This window comes from Lynx rufus, unplaced genomic scaffold, assembly GCF_022079265.1.
Source record: "Lynx rufus isolate CCGP_SWC_20201006 ecotype Redwood Valley unplaced genomic scaffold, mLynRuf1.p SCAF_2, whole genome shotgun sequence".
Classification (NCBI taxonomy): domain Eukaryota; kingdom Metazoa; phylum Chordata; class Mammalia; order Carnivora; family Felidae; genus Lynx; species Lynx rufus.
The window spans coordinates 59,131,938-59,150,761 of NW_025814834.1; the positions used below are offsets into that span (position 1 = coordinate 59,131,938).

The following is an 18,824-nucleotide window of genomic DNA, read 5'->3' on the forward strand; positions in this document are numbered from 1 at the left end:
GACTTCTTTAGCACGTGTGTTATTTAGAACTGTATTGTTTAATCTCCAAATACTTTGGGATTTTCTGACTCTTCTTTATTATTTCTAGTTTAATTCCATTTTGGCCTGAGAGCATTGTTTGTATGATGTCTATTCTTTTACATTTATTAAGGTGTGTTTTATAGCCCAGAATGTGGTCTCTCCTGGTGATGTTCCATATGAGCTTGAGAAGAATATATATTCTGCTGTTCAGAATACTTTATCCAATATATACAATACTTTGTACTGTATTGGATAAAATACTGCATATATATCAACCAGATCCAGTTGATAATGCTATTTAATTCAACTATATCATGTTGATTTTCTTCTGTTGCTCTCTGGATCTGTTTCTGATATAGGGGCATTGAAATCTCCAACTATAATAGTGGATTTGTCTATTTCTGAAAACATTTCTATCAGTTTCTGCCTCATATTTTGATGCTCTAATGTTAGATGCATACACATTAGGAATTGTTGTATCTTGCAGAGAATGAAACCCTTTTTCATTGTGTCATTGTCTCTTTATTGTTGATAAATTTCCTTGGTCTGAAACTTGCTTTGTCTGAAATTAACATGGATACTCCAGCTTTATTTTATTAGTGCTAGTATGGTGTGTGTGTGTGTGTGTATAGTATATATACATATATATGTATATATATACTATGTATATATAGTGTATATATATACTATGTATATATAGTGTATATATATACTATGTATATATAGTGTATATATATACTATGTATATATAGTGTATATATATACTATGTATATATAGTGTATATATATATATACTATGTATATATAGTGTATATATATATACTATATATATATAGCGTGTATACATATATATAGTGTGTGTGTATATGTATATATATACTTCTCCATCACTTTAGTCTGTCTTTATTTGTTTAAAGATTTCTTTTTTATTTATTGATTGATTTTTGGATTTTTAAAAAAAATTTTAATTTACATCCAAGTTAGTTAGCATATAGTGCAACAATGATTTCAGGGATAGATTCCTTAATGCCCCTTACCCATTTAGCCCATCCCCCCTCCTATAACCCCTCCAATAACCCTGTGTTTGTTCTTCATATTTACATGTCTTTTATGTTTTGTCCCCTCCCTGTTTTTATATTATTTTTGCTTCCCTTCCCTTGTGTTCATCTGTTCTGTGTCTTAAAGTCCTCATATCAGTAAAGTTGTATGATATTTGTCTTTCTCTGACTAATTTCACTTAGCATAATACCCTCTAGTTCCATTCACATAGTTGTTATTTATTTATTCTTTAATGTTTATTTATTTTTGAAAGAGAGACAGCGTGAGCAGGGCAGGGGAGGAGAGAGAGGGAGACACAGAATCTGAAGCAGGCTCCAGGCTCAGAACCTGATGCGGGGCTCGAACTCACGAATGGTGAGATCATGACCTGAGCTGAAGTCGGATGCTTAACCGACTGAGCCACCCAGGTGCCCTGTAAAGATTTTTAAAATTTTTTTTAAGTAATCTCTACATCCAACGTGGGGCTCAAAGTCTCATGCTCCACTGACTGAGCCAGCCAAGTGCCCCTGTGTCTTGATATTTAAAGTGGATGTGTTGTGGTGCCTGGCTGGCTCAGGTCAGTAGAGCATGCAACTCTTGATCTTGGGGTCATGAGTTCACACCCCACATTGGGCATAGAAATTACTTTAATAAATTAGAAAAAAACAGTGGGTTAGTTTTAGACAACCTATCATTGAGTCATATATATGTAATAATATGTCTATTATTGATGTAATTATATTTATAATTGTTATCTATTTGTTGCCCTTGTTCTTTATTTTTTTGCCTTCTGCTTTTTCTGCTTTTAGTCGAGCATTTTATGTGATTCCATTTTCTCTCAGCATATCAATTGTACTTTTTTTTTTTTATTTTAGTGGTTGCTCTAGAACTTGCAGTGTGCATTTACAACTAATTTAAGTCCACTTTCAAATAGCACTGTACCACTTCACAAGTAGTACCAGTACTTTACAACAGAATAAACCAGCCAGACCAGGCGTGACCAGGCACGGTCATTTATATAATGCTCCTGTTATATAACACAATTCCTTTTCTCTGTCCCTGTTAACATTGCTGCCATACCTTTACTCATAAACTATAATCATCTAGTATATCCTTGCTATTATCATTTCAAACAAGATGTTATCTGTTAGGGGCGCCTGGATGGCTCAGTCACATAAGTGTCTGACTGTTGATTTCAGCCAGGTCATGATGTTATGGTTTGTGGAATTGAGTCCCATGTCGGGCTCTGTGCTGACAGCACAGAGGAGCCTGCTTGGGATTCTCTCTCCTCCCCTACTCTGCTCCTCCCCCACTCATGCACATGCACTCTCTCTCTCTCACTCTCTCAAATAAACTATAAAAAAAGACACTTTCTCTTAAATTTTAAAAAATATTTAATTATTTTTGAGAGAGAGAGAGAGAGACAGAGTGAGAGTGGGAGACACAGAATCTGGGGAAGGCTCCAGGCACAGAGCCTGGCGTGGGGCTTGAACTCATGAACCGTGAGATCATGACCTGAGCCAAAGTAGAACGTGTAACCGACTGAGCCACCCAGGCGCCACTCTTATTCTTAAGATAATATTTTATCTTCCATTTATTCCTTTTCAAGTGCTCTTTCATTATGTAGATCCAAATTTCTGATCGTTGTCATTTTCCTTCTCTCTGAAGAACTTCTTTTAATTTTTCTTGCAAGGCAGGTCTGCTGGTGACAAATTCCTCAATTTTTGTTTGTCTAAGAAAGTCTTTATTTCTCCTTCACTTTTGAAGAACAGTTGCTCTGGATACAGGATTTAGTGTTGGTAGGATTATCTTTCAACACTTTAAATAGTTCACTCCGCTCTCCTGTTGCTCCCATGGTTTTTTAAGAGAAGTATGATGTAATTTTATCTTTGTTCCTAACTAGGTAAGAGTTTTTTGCCCTCTGACATCTTTCAAGTTTTTCTCTTTGTCTTTGATTTTCTGCAGTTTGAGTATGATATGCCTAAGTGTAGTTTTTTTGGTATTTATCATGCTTGGTGATCTCTGAGCTTCCTGAATGTGTGGTTTGTTGTCTGTCATTAGTCTTGGGAGCTCTCATCCATTGTTACTTCAAATATTTCTTCTGTTCTTTTCTCTCCTCCCTTCTCCTTCTGGTATTCCTGTTGTGCATATGTTGCACCTTTTGTAATTGTCCCACGGTTTTTTTTTTTGTTTTTGTTTTTAATGTTTAATTTTTGAAAGAGAGAGAGAGAGAGAGTGAACAGGGGAGGAGCAGAGAGATAGGGAGACAGAATCAGAAGCAGGCTCCAGGCTCTGAGCTGTCAGCACAGAGCCTGACGTGGGGCTCGAACTCACAAGCCACGAGATCATGACCTGAGGTGAAGTCAGACGCTGAACCAACTGAGCCACCCAGGCACCGCCACCCCCCACACAGTTTTTTAATATTCTGGTTTTATTTTTTTCATTTTCTTTGCCTTTGCTTTCTGTTTGGGAAGTTCCTATTGACTTATCTTAAAGCTCACTGATGTCCATGTCGAGTCTGCTGATGAGCTCATCAAAGGCATTCTTCATTTCTGTTAGTGTTTTTTTTTATTTTTAGCATTTCCTTTAATTGAGTCCAGTGTGAAGCTTGAACTCATGACCCCGAGATCAAGACTACTCCAACTTGGAGCGCCTGGGTAGCTCAGTCGGTTGAGCATCCGACTTCGGCTCAGGTCATGATCTCGCACTCCATGAGTTCGGGACCCGCATCGGGCTGTGTACTCAGAGCCTGGAGCCTGCTTCAAATTCTGGGTCTCCCTCTCTCTCTGCCCCTCCCCCACTCATGCTCTGTCTCTCTCTCTCTCTGTCAAAAATATTTAAAAAAAATTTTTTTTTAATAAAAAAAAAAGACTACTCCAACCAACTGAGCCAGTCAGGTGCCCCTAAGCCTCATTCTTTTAGTTAGCATGTGTGCCCCTGAGCTGTAACCTTCACAGGTGCTTCTCAGCTTTTTTTCTCCACTTCCGCGCCCCCCCCCCCCCGCCTTTTTCCCCATGTAGGTTAGGTTTTGGTAAAATAGTTTCCCTTGAGGGTAAGCATATGTTCAGGACAACAAATGCTGTGGACATATTTCAGACTGGTTATTTTTCCCTTCTTACTGTTGGAAGGTAAATACAAGGAGATTGTTCTTTGATAGTTCTTTGATAGTGAGAAGTGTAGCGGCTTCAGGAAGTAAAACTCATGAAAGTGTGGGGGCCCTATGAAGGTTGGGCCCCCAGGAGTTTTTAGTTCTCAAGCTAGTCCTTGCGTAGTCTCCAACAACAGTATATTACCCTTTTAAGGATTCCTAGTAGTTCCTGACTCCATTGGTGGTTTCTGGTCCTGTTAAACGGTGATTGTCTGTACCGCTTGTCTCTCCTATTTTGGGGATAATGTCCTACCCTGTGGTCTCACTTCTTTAATACTGCTAAGAAGGTTGGTTGATTTTCAGTTTTGTCAGCTTTTTGTTGTTGTAAGGATGGGAGGACTTTCAAGCTTTTTCTATATTGGATGAAAATCCAAAAGTTGTAAAAGCAACATAAAAGTGAATAAACGTTGAGTCCACGTTTGTTAACATTAGTGTCATATTGTACGAATTACTTAGTACAATTTTGGTGTTTCAGGCTTAAGTTGCTATATATTTAAAGTTACTTTGCCATGTTTTAACTTAGATACAATTTTTTAAATGTTTACAACGGACTCCATAAATATGCAAATTTCACATTTTTAATAAAAGTAAATTTCAAATTCAAAATTCAAATTCAAATAGTTTTGACACAGACAGAATTTCTGTTTTCTTTGTAACATGTAAGTCTGAGAACCAGCCACACCACAAATGGCTAACATGACGTTAACGTTTCCTGTGTCTCTATCCACTCTTGTGTATGCCATAGCCTTTCGTGTGTAACAATATGAAAATGAAGAAATAGCTTAAATTGGGGCGCCTGGGTGGCTCAGTCGGTTAAGCGTCCGACTTTGGCCCAGGTCATGATCTCACGGTTCGTGAGTTCGAGCCCCGCATCAGGCTCTGTGCTGACAGCTTGGAGCCTGCTTCCGATTCTATGTCTCCTTCTCTCTCTCTGCACCTCCCCAGCTCGTGCTCGCACTCTGTCTCTGTCAAAAATAAACTTAAAAAAAAAATTTTTTTTTAATAGCTTAAATTGAGGAAAGCATCATTTTACACTTACTGCAAAGGTTTGCCTATGAACACTCTTCCTTACCTAACTTGATTTAGTTTCCTTGAAGAATGTCACACTCAGCGGTCACTCTGATGGAAGTTTCCTGCAACACAGCTTCCACGTGCTACTTCTCCGTCTTTTAATCAGCCTGCTATGTTGACAACATTTTGTTGCTTGAGGACATGTATGGGAAATGTAACAAAATAATGGTCTGATCACAAGCTTCGCTAGAAAGACATCTAGTAGCATGCTAGAGGGACTTCCCATAGAAAGAAAGATGATAAACTCAGTTGCCCATCTGGCAAATCTCCCTGAATCTATTATGGAGTTCCCTTAACAACTCCTTGGAAGAAGTTGAATCCTACCAGCACAGCTACTGGGATAGACCTACATCTGATGGCACAATTTTTGTTTAATTTTCTAGCATAATTTTGGAGAAAAAGTATTTTCTGCAGAAAAAGTATTTGTGTTACCGGATTCTCATTAAAGCTAACCTCCTGGGGACGCTTGGCTGGCTCAGTCAGTAGAACATGCGACGCTTGATCTCAGGTTCATGACTTTGAGCCCCATGTTGGGTATGGAGCCTATTTAAAAAAAAAAGCTAAGAAAAAAAAAGCTAAACTCCTAAAATAGGTAGATATTAAAACTAATAAATAAAGGATTGACCTCAAAATAAAGAAGTGATGCATCATCTCTTTCCTTTGTCTAGTTTATCAGTCAGGGACTAGGTTTTTTGTGTTTGTTTTTAATGCAGGTGGAAGCTAAGTAGCTGAAAAGAAGTGTTGACCTTTTAAAGAGCTATAATTCAGTAAAACTTGTCAAGTTATGGTGCTCCAAATGTCAAAGTGGTACTCTTGATTAATACTTTAAATTTTGGCTATTTTAAGTGGTTACCAATGGTTACATCATTTCTAACTATTTATAAGCACTATTATAATTCAGTGCTTAAATTTGTTGTTACAGTGGCTAGGCCTTGAAATTCCACTGTCATTAGCAAATTAAATGTAATCCTGTTCTGTCAGTAAATTACTCTGCTCTGTGTTAAAGTCACGTGTGGGGTAGTGGGGGCTACGCTTCTCCATAATCTCCAAGGGGTATTATGATTCTCAGATCACAGTCATAACTCCCTTTTACATGATTCTTCCTATTAACATCGTTCCATCTACTTAAAGTCTGCCAGCTTCAAGTAAAGGAAATGAATTAATGATTACCTGGAAAAGGAAAATGAATGAAATATAGTCCACTTAGTAAATATTAATTCTACGCAAATCAAACTTAATGAAGTTAACAACCTTCATTGTGTTACGCTCACTTACAATGCCCCACTTTTTACCTTTTCCTAAATCGTATGAGAGTTTGAAAATCAAATTCAGCTTCTTACTCTCTCCTGGAAAATACAAGCTTTTCTGAATTAGGGACTGTATCTTCTTTATCTTTGTGTCCCTAATGCCTTGCACCGTGTACATGCTTAGTAAATAATACTTTAGAAATAGTAGTTTAGTGAGTGACTGAATGAAAAGGTTTTGCTAACTATATAAACATCACTGTTTATCATCTTCTCTGAATATATCTTATAACATAGGTTTACAATTCATATTTTTCCTGTTCTTTGATATGAACTGATTTTCCAAAAAAGATTAGAAGCTTGAAAGCAAAAACTAAGTTCTCCATTCTCTAAAATGCTAACAGAATAAAATAATAAGCTCTCAGTAATACATACTGATTTAAAAAAAATTTTTTTTTAACGTTTATTTATTTTTGAGACAGAGAGAGACAGAGCATGAACGGGGGAGGGTCAGATAGAGGGAGACACAGAATCCAAAACAGGCTCCAGGCTCTGAGCTGTCAGCACAGAGCCCGACGCGGGGCTCGAACTCACGGACCGCAAGATCATGACCTGAGCCGAAGTCGGCCGCTTAACCGACTGAGCCACCCAGGCGCCCCTACATACTGATTTTTAAATCACTTTCTAAGTTATATACTAGGGAGGAATAAGCTGAAATTCCTTATGCCAGGTTCCCTCCATAGTTAGAAGGAGATGTAATACAGAAATGTGGTGAGCGTCTAGCATAGTCGTTGAGTAATTATTGTTGACTGATTTAAAATATAATGTGTAACTATTTTATAAAGTAAAATGTACTGGTCAGGCTGCCTGGGTGGCTTAGTGGGTTGAGCCTCCAACTCTTGACTTCGGCTCAGGTCATGAACTTGCAGCTGGTGTGTTCAGACCCCACATCGGGCTCTGTGTTGACAGTGCAGAGCCTGCTTGGGATTCTCTCTCTCTCTTCCTCTCTTTGCCCTTCCCCCACTCTTTCTCTCTCTCTCTCTCTCTCTCTCTCTCTCTCTCTCAAAATAAATAAATAAAGTTAAAAAAAAAAGTACAATATACTGGTCATATACAGTTTGACAAATACGTACACCCCTGTAACCAATGTCTCTGACAAGCAAGATTCAGAGCTTGAATATTACCATAACCTAGAACATATCCTTCTGTCCCTACTGGTCAGCCTCCTCCACCCACAACCGCTGTTCTATTTTCTAACCTCGCACGTTAGTTTTGCCTGTTCATGAACTTCGTGTAAATAGAATCATACGGTATGTATTTTTTGTGTCTGACTTCTTTGACTCAGCATAATGTTTCTGAGGTTCATAGATGAATAATGTTTAAGAGCTGTCATATTCTCTCAGGAGCAATCATGTTCTTTGGTTTTTGTTGTTGTTTTTGAGAGAAAGGGAGAGAGTGGGGGAGGGGCAGGGGAGAGAGAGGGAGGGAGAGAGATAGAGACACACAGAGAAAATCTTAAGCAGACTCCACGCTCAGTGTGGAGCCTGATGAGAGGCTCCATCCCACATCCCTGGGATTGTGACCTGAGCTGAAATCAAGAGTCGGGTACTCAACCAACTGAGCCACCCAGGCACCCCCAGGAAAGCATTCATATTCTTAACTAAAACGTAGTGCTAACTTCTACTACCTCATGTTCATCACAACACAAATGACTTTTCTCAGTCCCCTATGGACTGTGAATTCACTTTATCACTGCAAGTATCATCACTAAAATATTTGCATATAAATTAAGTTGAAGATAGAAGTTTGAAGATACAATCAAATGTAAGTCATATATTTGTAACTCTATTGATTCTGTAAGGGAAAGTTTTTTATTTTTAATAGTGTTCTTTACTAGCATACAATAAGGGCAGTTTTATCTTTCCTTGTTTTTATGTATTTTCCAGACACATAGATTAAAATGAAATGCTTCATTTTTCCTTTACATTGTATGTTTTAATAGAGATCAAATTAGCTGTCTTCAATATGAACTTGAGATAAGGGCAATAAGAAACACTTTTGTTTCCAGCCTCCACTAAGCTGCACTGGCAGTGTTTCAGGAAAATTCCCAGTATGGAGCAGTTTTATTACAATTCGGTACAATTGGTTCTTGCATAACCTTTGGAAAATCATACGTAAAACATTCTCATCTATATAAATAAAAATCACCCACACACTTTATTAATAGCTTTGTTCACTTTTTCCCTGGGACTTGTGCTGCATGTTCCCACTGTGCCCCCTTTTTCAGTCTTTTTTAAAGATAACTTTCTATACGCTTTCTTAAAGGCAAAAAGGTTAGGTAATATTAGGAATCATATGTATACAATTCTTGATAATTCCCACTAGACACAGATCTCCCCGTCGTGTTCTATAACCAGTGTCTCTGTGTGGCCTTTTTACCCTTAGTAACAGGGAGTGGCTTTTTTACTACATTCAGTCGATTTAATTTCAAGGAAGAAAGACAGAAAAAAAGGGTGTACTCCCATGGAAATAAGAATCATAACATATTTAATTTGTGATCATATTTGGGAGTTTATTTTAAAATGCACATTTTTCAGGTTCTGCCCCCTCCACTGTTACTACGTAGCGACAGCAAAACATTCTAGGTTGAAGTCTCAGCCTTTTGTCCTCAGTCTAGTTCACTGGCCAGAAATGGGTGTGTTTTCAAGTGTCATTTTTCTCAAGTCCAAACGTAAGAAGACTTGCTATGTAATCCTCCTGAGTATATGGTATAACATGCCAGAATAACTTAATAATAAGCCTGTAGATCTAACTACCAACTTACAGGAAATACAAAGACTAGAAGAACATATTAAATGACATCACTATCCAGAATGTGGGATACTCTGCAGGACAAATAACCCAGTTTCTTCAGCAAACGAATAGCGGGTGGGGGTAGTGAAATTTTTTTAGATGAAAACAGACTTAAGGTATGTGTCACTTATACCTCAGTTTCTAAAGAGGGAAAAGAGGGGCTCCTGGCTGGCTCAGTTGGTAGAGCATGTAACTTTCAGTCTCAGAGTTGTGAGTTCAAGTCCCACATTGGGCATGGAGCCTATCTAAAACTAATTACTCAAAATAAAAAGAGAGAGAGGGGCTCTCAGGTGGCTCAGTTGGTTAAGCATCCGACTCTTGATTTTGTCTCCGTTCATGATCTCACGGTTCGTGAGGTGGAGCCCCACATCAGGCTCTGCGCTGACAGTGTGGAACCTGCTTGGGATTTTTTCTTTCTCTTTCTGCCCCTCCCCCCACTCGCACTTTCTCTCTCAAAATAAATAAATAAGCCTTAAAAAAGATAGCGAGATTTAAGAGAGATATGAACTAATCTGGACAAACCAACTGTGAAAAGATACTGTTGGGACAATCTGAATGTTGACTGGATCTCCGATGATGTTTTAAAACTGTCAGCATGGACAGGTGTAATAAAGGTGTTAGGGTTTTATTTTTAAGAAATACTCCTTGTTGGGGCGCCTGGGTGGCGCAGTCGGTTAAGCGTCCGACTTCAGCCAGGTCACGATCTCGCGGTCCGTGAGTTCGAGCCCCGCGTCAGGCTCTGGGCTGATGGCTCAGAGCCTGGAGCCTGTTTCCGATTCTGTGTCTCCCTCTCTCTCTGCCCCTCCCCCGTTCATGCTCTGTCTCTCTCTGTCCCAAAAATAAATAAACGTTGAAAAAAAAAATTAAAAAAAAAAAAGAAATACTCCTTGTTTGTTAGTGATTAAATACCAAGGTGATATCTGAGATTTCATCTCTATCAAAATCTACATCTGTCAAATACTCTGTCAATAACTCTATCAAAACAGAAACACAGGAAGTTGGAGGTCATAAAGTAAGAATGGCAAAATATCATTGTTGAAGCTAAGGAGTACATTAGGTTCATTACATTATACTCTAGGTTTGAAATTTTTTACCGTATAAGGTTAAATGAAAATCCACAATGAAAAGGGAAAAATTGATCACTTAAAAAAATTTTTTTACGTTTGTTTATTGTGAGAGAGGATTTGAGCAAGTGCAGGGGAGGGGCAGAGATAGCGGAAAAGAGAGAATCCCAAGCAGGCCCTGCACTGTGAGCACAAAGCCCAACGTGGCTCAATCTCATAAACCGTGAGTGCTCACCACTTTAATAGCAAACAAAACTATATTCATTTTAGGAATAGCAGACACTTGCAGCAAACAGTACATCCCATAAGGTATTGTGTTAAATTTGGGGGGAGAAGGAAAAGGCATTTCTCATGCAGCCTTCCCTAACCTGCAGGTCAGTGCCCTCCCTTCTCCCGCTGAATACCATGAAATTGTAGAGGGTAATGTTTCATTTCAAAAGGAATGAGGAACCTGGAAAGGAAGATACATCTGTTCTTGGGAAGTGCAGATTGACCTCGTGCTAGCAGTGAGACACAAGTGTGTCTGCCTTCGACATTCAGCTTCCTGCTGAGCTGTTTGTGGGCGTCAGCTGGGACTGCTGTCTAACGGTGAAGTTGGTGATGGAGCCTTTCTCATAGCCAGGACTTTTTAGTGTCCTCCCATAAAACATGTATTTTACTACACAACATTTCTTACCTCCCGTTACTTTTGCTGAGTTTATAAAAATGAATGCTCTTAGGGGCGCCTGGGTGGCTCAGTCGGTTGAGCGTCCGACTTCAGCTCAGGTCACGATCTCATGGACCGTGAGTTCGAGCCCCGCGTCGGGCTCTGGGCTAATGGCTCAGAGCCTGGAGCCTGCTTCCAGTTCTGTGTCTCCCTCTCTCTCTGCCCCTCCCCCGTTCATGCTCTGTCTCTCTCTGTCTCAAAAATAAAATAAACGTTAAAAAAAAAAATGAATGCTCTTAATGAATAGATTAGCCCCTGTCCAAACATAATTTTGTACAACCTAATTTGCCTTCTGGGATTTTTTTTCCCCCCTGAGACACTGACCCCACGGTATTTTTCTAGTAGAAAATAGTCTAGGTCTAATCAGGACATGAAACTGAATACCGTAGTCACAGTCAGTATTCTGATGCTTACCTGTATCACAGCAGAGAAAGTTTGCAAAATGTAAAACAGTTTTCATCAGTGGACCTGCTTTTCAAAGTTGGAACATTGGTTTTCATGCTCTGGAGGCTTGACGCAGCCTGAGTGAAGTGATCTAGAAAGGAGTCCTCACAAATCTACATTTTAAAACAAATGTCCTCTTCCTGAATTCTCTAGAGTTATTCAACCATAGCAAATTTAAGAGCAAACCAAACATTCCTGGGCCCCGATTCCAGTTGTAGTTTAAACTGTTAAGGCACAGACACCAGAGAGCAAGGTGGTAAAAAAGGAGGACTTGCCCTTTCTGTAGCCTTGGGTGTCCGCGCCAAACTTCCACCAGTGCTGTTGGGATAGAGCGCCCGAGGTTCGCAAAGTCCGTGGTCCCTAGAAGCCACTACGAGGAGGGCCCACGGACCAATTTGCCATTTTCAGTGGAAAACAAGTGGTGGTCACTAATTATGATGACCCTGTACTTTGGATCTAGATTTGCTGCACCTTTTTTTATAGTAGGACACCAACTGCTTACAAAATAAGGACGTTTTAATTAATCCATTACACAGATGTGAAAAGGAGTATTTTAAGAGATGCAGTCTCTTTGACAAATGGATCAAACTCTTGAATTCAGCATAATATGTTTGTAAATAAACTTATGGTGTGAATCTTTAATGCCTCTTCTCTGAAACATGGAATGTAAAAAATAATAATCATTAGGCACTATACATGAGAATAGTCATTTTGCATTGAAATATATTGTAAAATCTTTTTTCAACATATCTATATAATCTGGGATATCAACTAAACATTGAGTTCTCAGAGAGCTGGAGTCATTTCTATCAATTTAACTCTTCATAGTCACTGTCACAATAATGGGAAAGTATAAAGATACCTTGCTAAATATACCTTAATTGAACCTGACTTGTCACATCTTCTAACCCGGAACTTTTGACGATAGAAAAAGGTTTAAGTATAAGAATATATGAATAAGACTGGATTTTGAAAAATACTCTAAAAGCGTTTATTAAATCATGAAGACTATATAATAAAATAATCATAAACATTTTTATAGCTACTGGCAAAAATAATAATTGTTACTATTTATTGAATACTGTTTGTCGGGTGGTTCCCTAAGTATTTACAGTCTTTAGTGTGGAAGTGTATGCCAAGCATATGTACTACCCAGAGTTCGCTTGAGGATTTGGAAAAATATAGACGCTACAAGAGTAATGTTTGTCTCACAATCTGTCAGACAGGCTAAAGAGAGATCATTTTCTTGGAGTAGTTGGAAGCACTGTAATGAAAATATAAAAAGCGTGTTTTTTAAAACTTCCTGAGAGCACCCGTGTTTTGATGAAATTAGTAACCTCTCATCATAATGGCCAAACCCTTCGGCCCCTTACCGAAGTAGCTTTTATCCTAATCCTTAGCATGTTTGCTTTCTGAATTCATTTGACATCTTAAAAAATTGTTAACAAGGAAATGGAGCTTTGACGCTTCAGAAAACATATTTTCTACTTTATAAAATTGTGTTCTACTTTCAGTTGTTCTTGGTAATGTGAATAGAATGGTGTAAAGCCTGTAGAGCCCGGTAACAAATAGTAACCTACCTAACTTTTTACCACAGATGCTATTGACAAGTGAGCGGATTTGAATTTTATTGTTTTTTGTCTTCCATGCTAACATATAGGTGAACGTGCAGATAACTGGTAAAAGACCACAACAAAGCAGTGAAAAGAAAAATAGCTGAAATATTTAATCAATGAACTAGAGAATCCATTTCTGAAGTTTCTCTGTCCCCCACCCTCCCTTATGAATTGCTTGTTAGCAGGAACTGTCTTTATTCTTCCTTATATTCTGGATAGATCGCCCAGTTAGTTCATTTAAGAAAGTATAAAGGATTCTGGGGCGCCTGGGTGGATCAGTTGAGCGTCAACTCTTGATTTCGGCTCAGGTTATGATCCCAGTGTTGTGAGACTGAACCTCACGTTGAGCTCTGTGCTGAGTGTGGAACCTGCTTGGGATTCTCTCTCTCCCTCTGCCCTTCTGCCCCATTCACGTGCACTCTCTCTCTCTCAAAAAAAAAAAAAAAAAAAAGAAAGAAAAGAAAAAAGTAAATTGATGATTTAGGCCAGAAACTTTAAATAGCTTCTATGAAAAGTTGTTATTTGCTACTGCAGGGAAAACAAAATGAAACTGAAATATACGAAAGAATGAGGAAAGGGTCTCTCCTTCCATATGGTAAATCTAATAATGTTTGAGGGAAGGACACCAACGTTTTCTTAAAAAAATTACTTTTTAATTGTATCTGTCTTTAGTCCATACCTATTTTTAGTATATAAACAAAAAGGGGTTTGCTTTTCAAATTGGGATTTTGCAAAAGTAGAAACAGCAGCTTGTGAAAAATGTAACATATAGACATCTATCGCCAGCCTAAAACTGCTTGTCACCAACCCCAAACTTATAACTAGAAATTTCAAACTCTGAGCATATATATCTATATATGGAAGATTAATTAGTGCTTTGTAGTTATCTGTAGCATGTGTGTATGTACGTGTGTGCATGTGTGTGTGTGGTGATAATTAGCAAACCATATGGCAGTGTATTCAGTATTGATATTTGATAAATGAGGATGAGGAATTTTGAATTAGAAACTAGAATAATAAATTGCTCATGTACCTTTAAAAGTATCTTTTTTAAATTGAATTCTTACTGAGAGAATAACTATGAAAGTTTAATTGCAGTTTTTTACCATTTTCCTTTGATTTTGTACTAAAAACTGCCAAGCAGATAACATCTAAACATATCTTTTCAGTGTGACAAAGTTACATAAGAAGAGAATCCCCTAGCACGTAAAGAAAAATGCAATTATTTTCTATTCTGAATCTCCAGACTGCTGTTTTAGAAAATCATATCTGATTATTTGCTCAGCAGAAGATTATTGAGTTGATTTAGCTGTGATTTTACTTAACAAAGCTTCAACTGCATTCCTACTGTGGAGTCCAAAAAAGGTAGAGAGATATAAATGATACATTCAAACTGCGATTTTTGTGAACAGGGCCATCGATGCACCCCTCGGAGCTAATAGCGGAGATGAGAAACAGTGGGTTTGCACTGAAACGAAATGTACTGGGGAGAAACTTGACCGCAAATGATCCATCACAGGTAATGATCTTTTTATCGGTAAGCTGAAAATGTCTATAAATCTAAATGTGATTGCTTGTGAATTGCTACTTATTGTTTTCCAATATGCATATATCCATAGGAAAGCAAGATAGAGCAAAGAAGATGCCTAAAATGTACTTGGATTTTGATTCTTTATTATTTTAACCTAAATGAGAAATTGTTTTTAAACCTATATTTTTAATAAATGAAAGTGCTCCTCTAGGTTTATGTGGTTAAAGTCTCTAACTGAACTGGTGGTAAGGTTATTTTTTACTTCCTGCTAACTTACATTAAATAGAACCAATAGGAAGAAATGTATAGAAGCAAACTCCTAAAATTATAGAAAATATTTTAAACTTAATTTATTGAACTGTACATAGATCCAGAAAATGGTTGCGTTTGAAGGGTTGTGGATATTTTAATGCAAAGTATTTTATTTAAGGAGGAAAGTGGAACCCAGAGAAGTTAAGTGATTGCCCTTGTGGCTCATGTGGCTGTCTAGAGATAAAACTGACACTAAAACCCACACTCCCATTGGCATAATCTTGTGGTACTCTGAAAAGTGGCAGATTACTTTGCAAACACTGCTAGGGACTGTTCATAGAACCTGTATCATCCTATATTTGTTCTGTTTGGTATATTGGTGTGTATTTGATAATCATATATTTGATAATGTACTGTTGAATTTATAAATGCTAACATTATGGATGTTTTGACCTTCCTATGAATTTCATGATCGTCTTGGTTTTAACATTCCATTAAATTAAAAATAAAATAGTTTCAACTCTTATGTGTTTAAATTCAAACTCAAGAGATAGAGAGCAGAAACCATGTTATAAACGTTTTATTTGTGTTTCTCTATCTTCCGCTTTCTGATAAAGTTTGTTAATGCTGACCAAGCAGTTATCTTAACCTCTTGATGTATTATGATCCTCCTTGACAGGAGATTATAAGAAAATTTTTAATCCCCCCCTCCACTTCTCAATCCAGAATGTCATACTCATCTCTAGTATGGGTTTGACAGAATTTCTTTATGCTTTCTTTCCCGTCTGATAACTAATTTGTCTTGCAGTCTAGCAATTTAATGATGTCTTTGTTGACTCAGGAATATGTTGCAAGTGAGGGTGAAGAAGATCCGGAAGTCGAATTTTTAAAATCACTAACAACCAAACAAAAACAGAAACTTCTCAGGTAATTAAACAGTGTATATTTAATGGATTCAACTATTTTTTTCTTATATTTCGTCCTGTGCATCCTATTTACTGATTTATTCCTCAGCTATAGTAATACAATTTTGTCTTTCTTTCAGTAACATGAAAATGAGCGTAAGATTATATACTCAGAATATACCACAAAATCATTGTACTTTCCAGAACATTTAGTTTGGAAGTAGATTTATTTGTAGGTTTTACTTTTTGTACTAGATTTGTATATATCTTTGCATACAGTTCTTACAAAGTATTATGGTCATGTATTACTATTTTTGTGATTTTTTTTATGAGGAATGCTGAAAAATGTTTAAATATGAATCTTAGTTAAACAGACTACCTCTGGATTAAAGAATCCAAGAAATGTCTGCTGAGTCCAATAGAGGGAGCTCATGATGTTTCAGTTTGTGGAGTTTTGAGAATGGCTGGACAGAACCCAGTGAAGACATTTTTATTTTAGAGTAACTCAAGCACCAGAACAAGTTACTCTTCTGAGAATGTGAAGTACTCTTCAGAAATTCAGAATGCCTTAATAGAATTGTCCTAAACAGTTGTTGAAAACCAGTATGTGATTATTTTATATAAGAAGAAAGGAATCCAAAAAATGTAAAGTGTATTCTTTTTTAGAATTCCTGGAAAATATGCCCTTCAATTTTGATAACGCAATGTTGATTAATTATTTCCATACTTTAATATAGTACAACATTGGGGCGCCTGGGTGGCTCAATCGGTTAAGTGTCTGACTTCGGCTAAAGTCATGATCTTGTGGTTTGTGGGTTCGAGCCCGGCATCAGGCTCTGTGCTGACAGCTCGGAGCCTGGAGCCTGCTTCAGATTCTGTGTCTCCTTCTGTCTCTCTGCCCCTCCCCTGCTCACAGTCTCTCTCCCTCTCAAAAATAAACATTAAAAAAACCCTTTTTTTTTTAAATTGTACAACATATAATTAATTTTTCATCTGATTATAGCTATATATTTAAATTTACATTAGCATGTAGCTAATGTTTTATAAAGCTTTCTTGAGGTCAGGATGTCCATTTATTTAGAGTGCTATATAATTTCAAAATCTGAATCAGTAAGAATTTTTTTTAATAGTCATTGCTATTGAGGAAAGAATACTGAGATAATTGGCTTAATGCATTTTATTTTATGTGTGACTTGAATAATTTAAAAGGAAGAAAATTATTTGTCATTTAATAAAGTATACATTTATATTTGAGTCCCACTTTAAATAGTACCTAGGAAAATATATTGTCTATTTAAAATTTTATATTTGTCATCAAGAGAACTATTTTTACATAGTATGTTATTACGATTTTCCCAATAATAGGAAATTGGATCGACTTGAGAAGAAAAAAAAGAAAAAGAAAAAAGACAGAAAAAAGAAAAAGCTTCAGAAGAGCAGAAGTAAACACAGAAAACATAAAAATAAATCCCCCTCCTCCTCCTCTTCCTCCTCCTCCTCCTCCTCCTCCTCCTCCTCCAGTGAGACTTCAGAAAGCAGCAGTGAGAGTGACAGCAAAGAAAGAAAAATACAAAAGAAGAAAAGAAAGAAAAATAAGTGTTCGGGGAATAGCAACAGTGATTCTGAAGAGAAGGACAAGTCTAAGAAGAGAAAACTTTATGAAGAACTTTCTAGCAGTCACCATAACAAGGACAAAGCCAAGGAAAAGCCTAGGTTTTTAAAACAAGAGAGTTCTAGAGAGAATAGCAAATGGAGCCATGCTGATTCTGACAGAAAGTCCCGAAGCCATAACCAGAGCCCAGAGAAGAGAAGATCTGCAAGAAACGAGAGGAGCAGCAGGAGTCAGAGCAGGGACGAGAGGGGTAGGAGAAGCCGGAGCAGAAGTCACGGTAGTTACCAGCAAAGAGAAATAAGAAAACGGCCACAGCGAAGTCCCAGTGAAGAGCAGGATGGAAGAAATGGCCGCAGAAGCCACGGCACAGATGTCTACAGAGGAGGAAAACCGCACAGGGAGAACCCAGGAGATAAGCGTGCCGGAGTGACGCAAAGAGAACGAAGCAGGAGTAGAGAGAATAAAGAGAGACTGTATGTGACAATTACCTGGGAATAAAAATATCTCTGCTCACTTATTAAATACCTGTGGCAAGGGCTAAATTACATACTATTGTCTTTCTAATAAAAAAGCTTTGTTTTAATTTTCCATCCCTGAAAACTGGCATATCAAATACAAAAACTACATGAGTCCTATAGGAGTGAACTTTGCAAATATTTGTAAGTAATCTCTTTTGGGGCTGTAAAAATATTTTCTGTGGAGAAATGTCTCTTGTGCCCTCTACTACATAAAAACCTCTATAACTTTGTGGCATTTTCTTTTTTCTGAAACATCATTAAAAGAATGGCAATACACTGAACGGGTACAATTTAATTTTCGTTACTTTTTTCTTTCTGTTCAAATTTTTACTTTTAAGATTTGAATTTACTTGAACCAAAGTATAATCATTGTTGAAATTCTCTAGTATGAATTCAGTAGTGGACGTGATCACTATTTCCTTGAGACATTTAAACTCCCTTCAGGTGTTCTGTTCTACCGATTTATGCTTGGATGACACCCTAGTTTTCTCTGTTGCCAGAACAGATTACCTCACACTTCAAACAACATAGATGCATTGTACAGTTCTGGAGGTCAGAAGTCTGAACTGTGTCTCCCTGGGCTAAAATCAGGGTGTTGGCAGGATTGATTCCTTCTGTAGGCTCTAGAAGAAAATCCGTTCCCGTTCGCTTGCTTATCTCCAGTTTCTGGAGCACAGCTGCATTCCTTGGCCCCTGGCCCCTCCTTCCATCTTCGGAGCTGACAAGGGTGAAGTGAAGTCCTCACATGTCATCCCTTTGCCACGTACATCCCTCTCCCACCTTTGAGGACCCTGGTGATTA

General features: G+C 37.7%; 1 protein-coding gene across 1 annotated transcript in view; it reads left to right on the forward strand.

Annotated features, from left to right (window-relative positions):
• Window positions 1-18,304, forward strand: part of CIR1 (corepressor interacting with RBPJ, CIR1) — a 44,576-nt gene extending 26,272 nt beyond the window's left edge. Inside the window, exons 8-10 of the mRNA XM_047083382.1 lie at window positions 14,618-14,724; window positions 15,830-15,915; window positions 17,259-18,304. Of these exons, the coding sequence (XP_046939338.1) occupies window positions 14,618-14,724; window positions 15,830-15,915; window positions 17,259-18,003 (938 nt within the window). The 3' untranslated portion in view covers window positions 18,004-18,304. The remainder of the gene's footprint in view (window positions 1-14,617; window positions 14,725-15,829; window positions 15,916-17,258) is intronic.
• The last annotated feature ends 520 nt before the right edge of the window (window positions 18,305-18,824 follow it).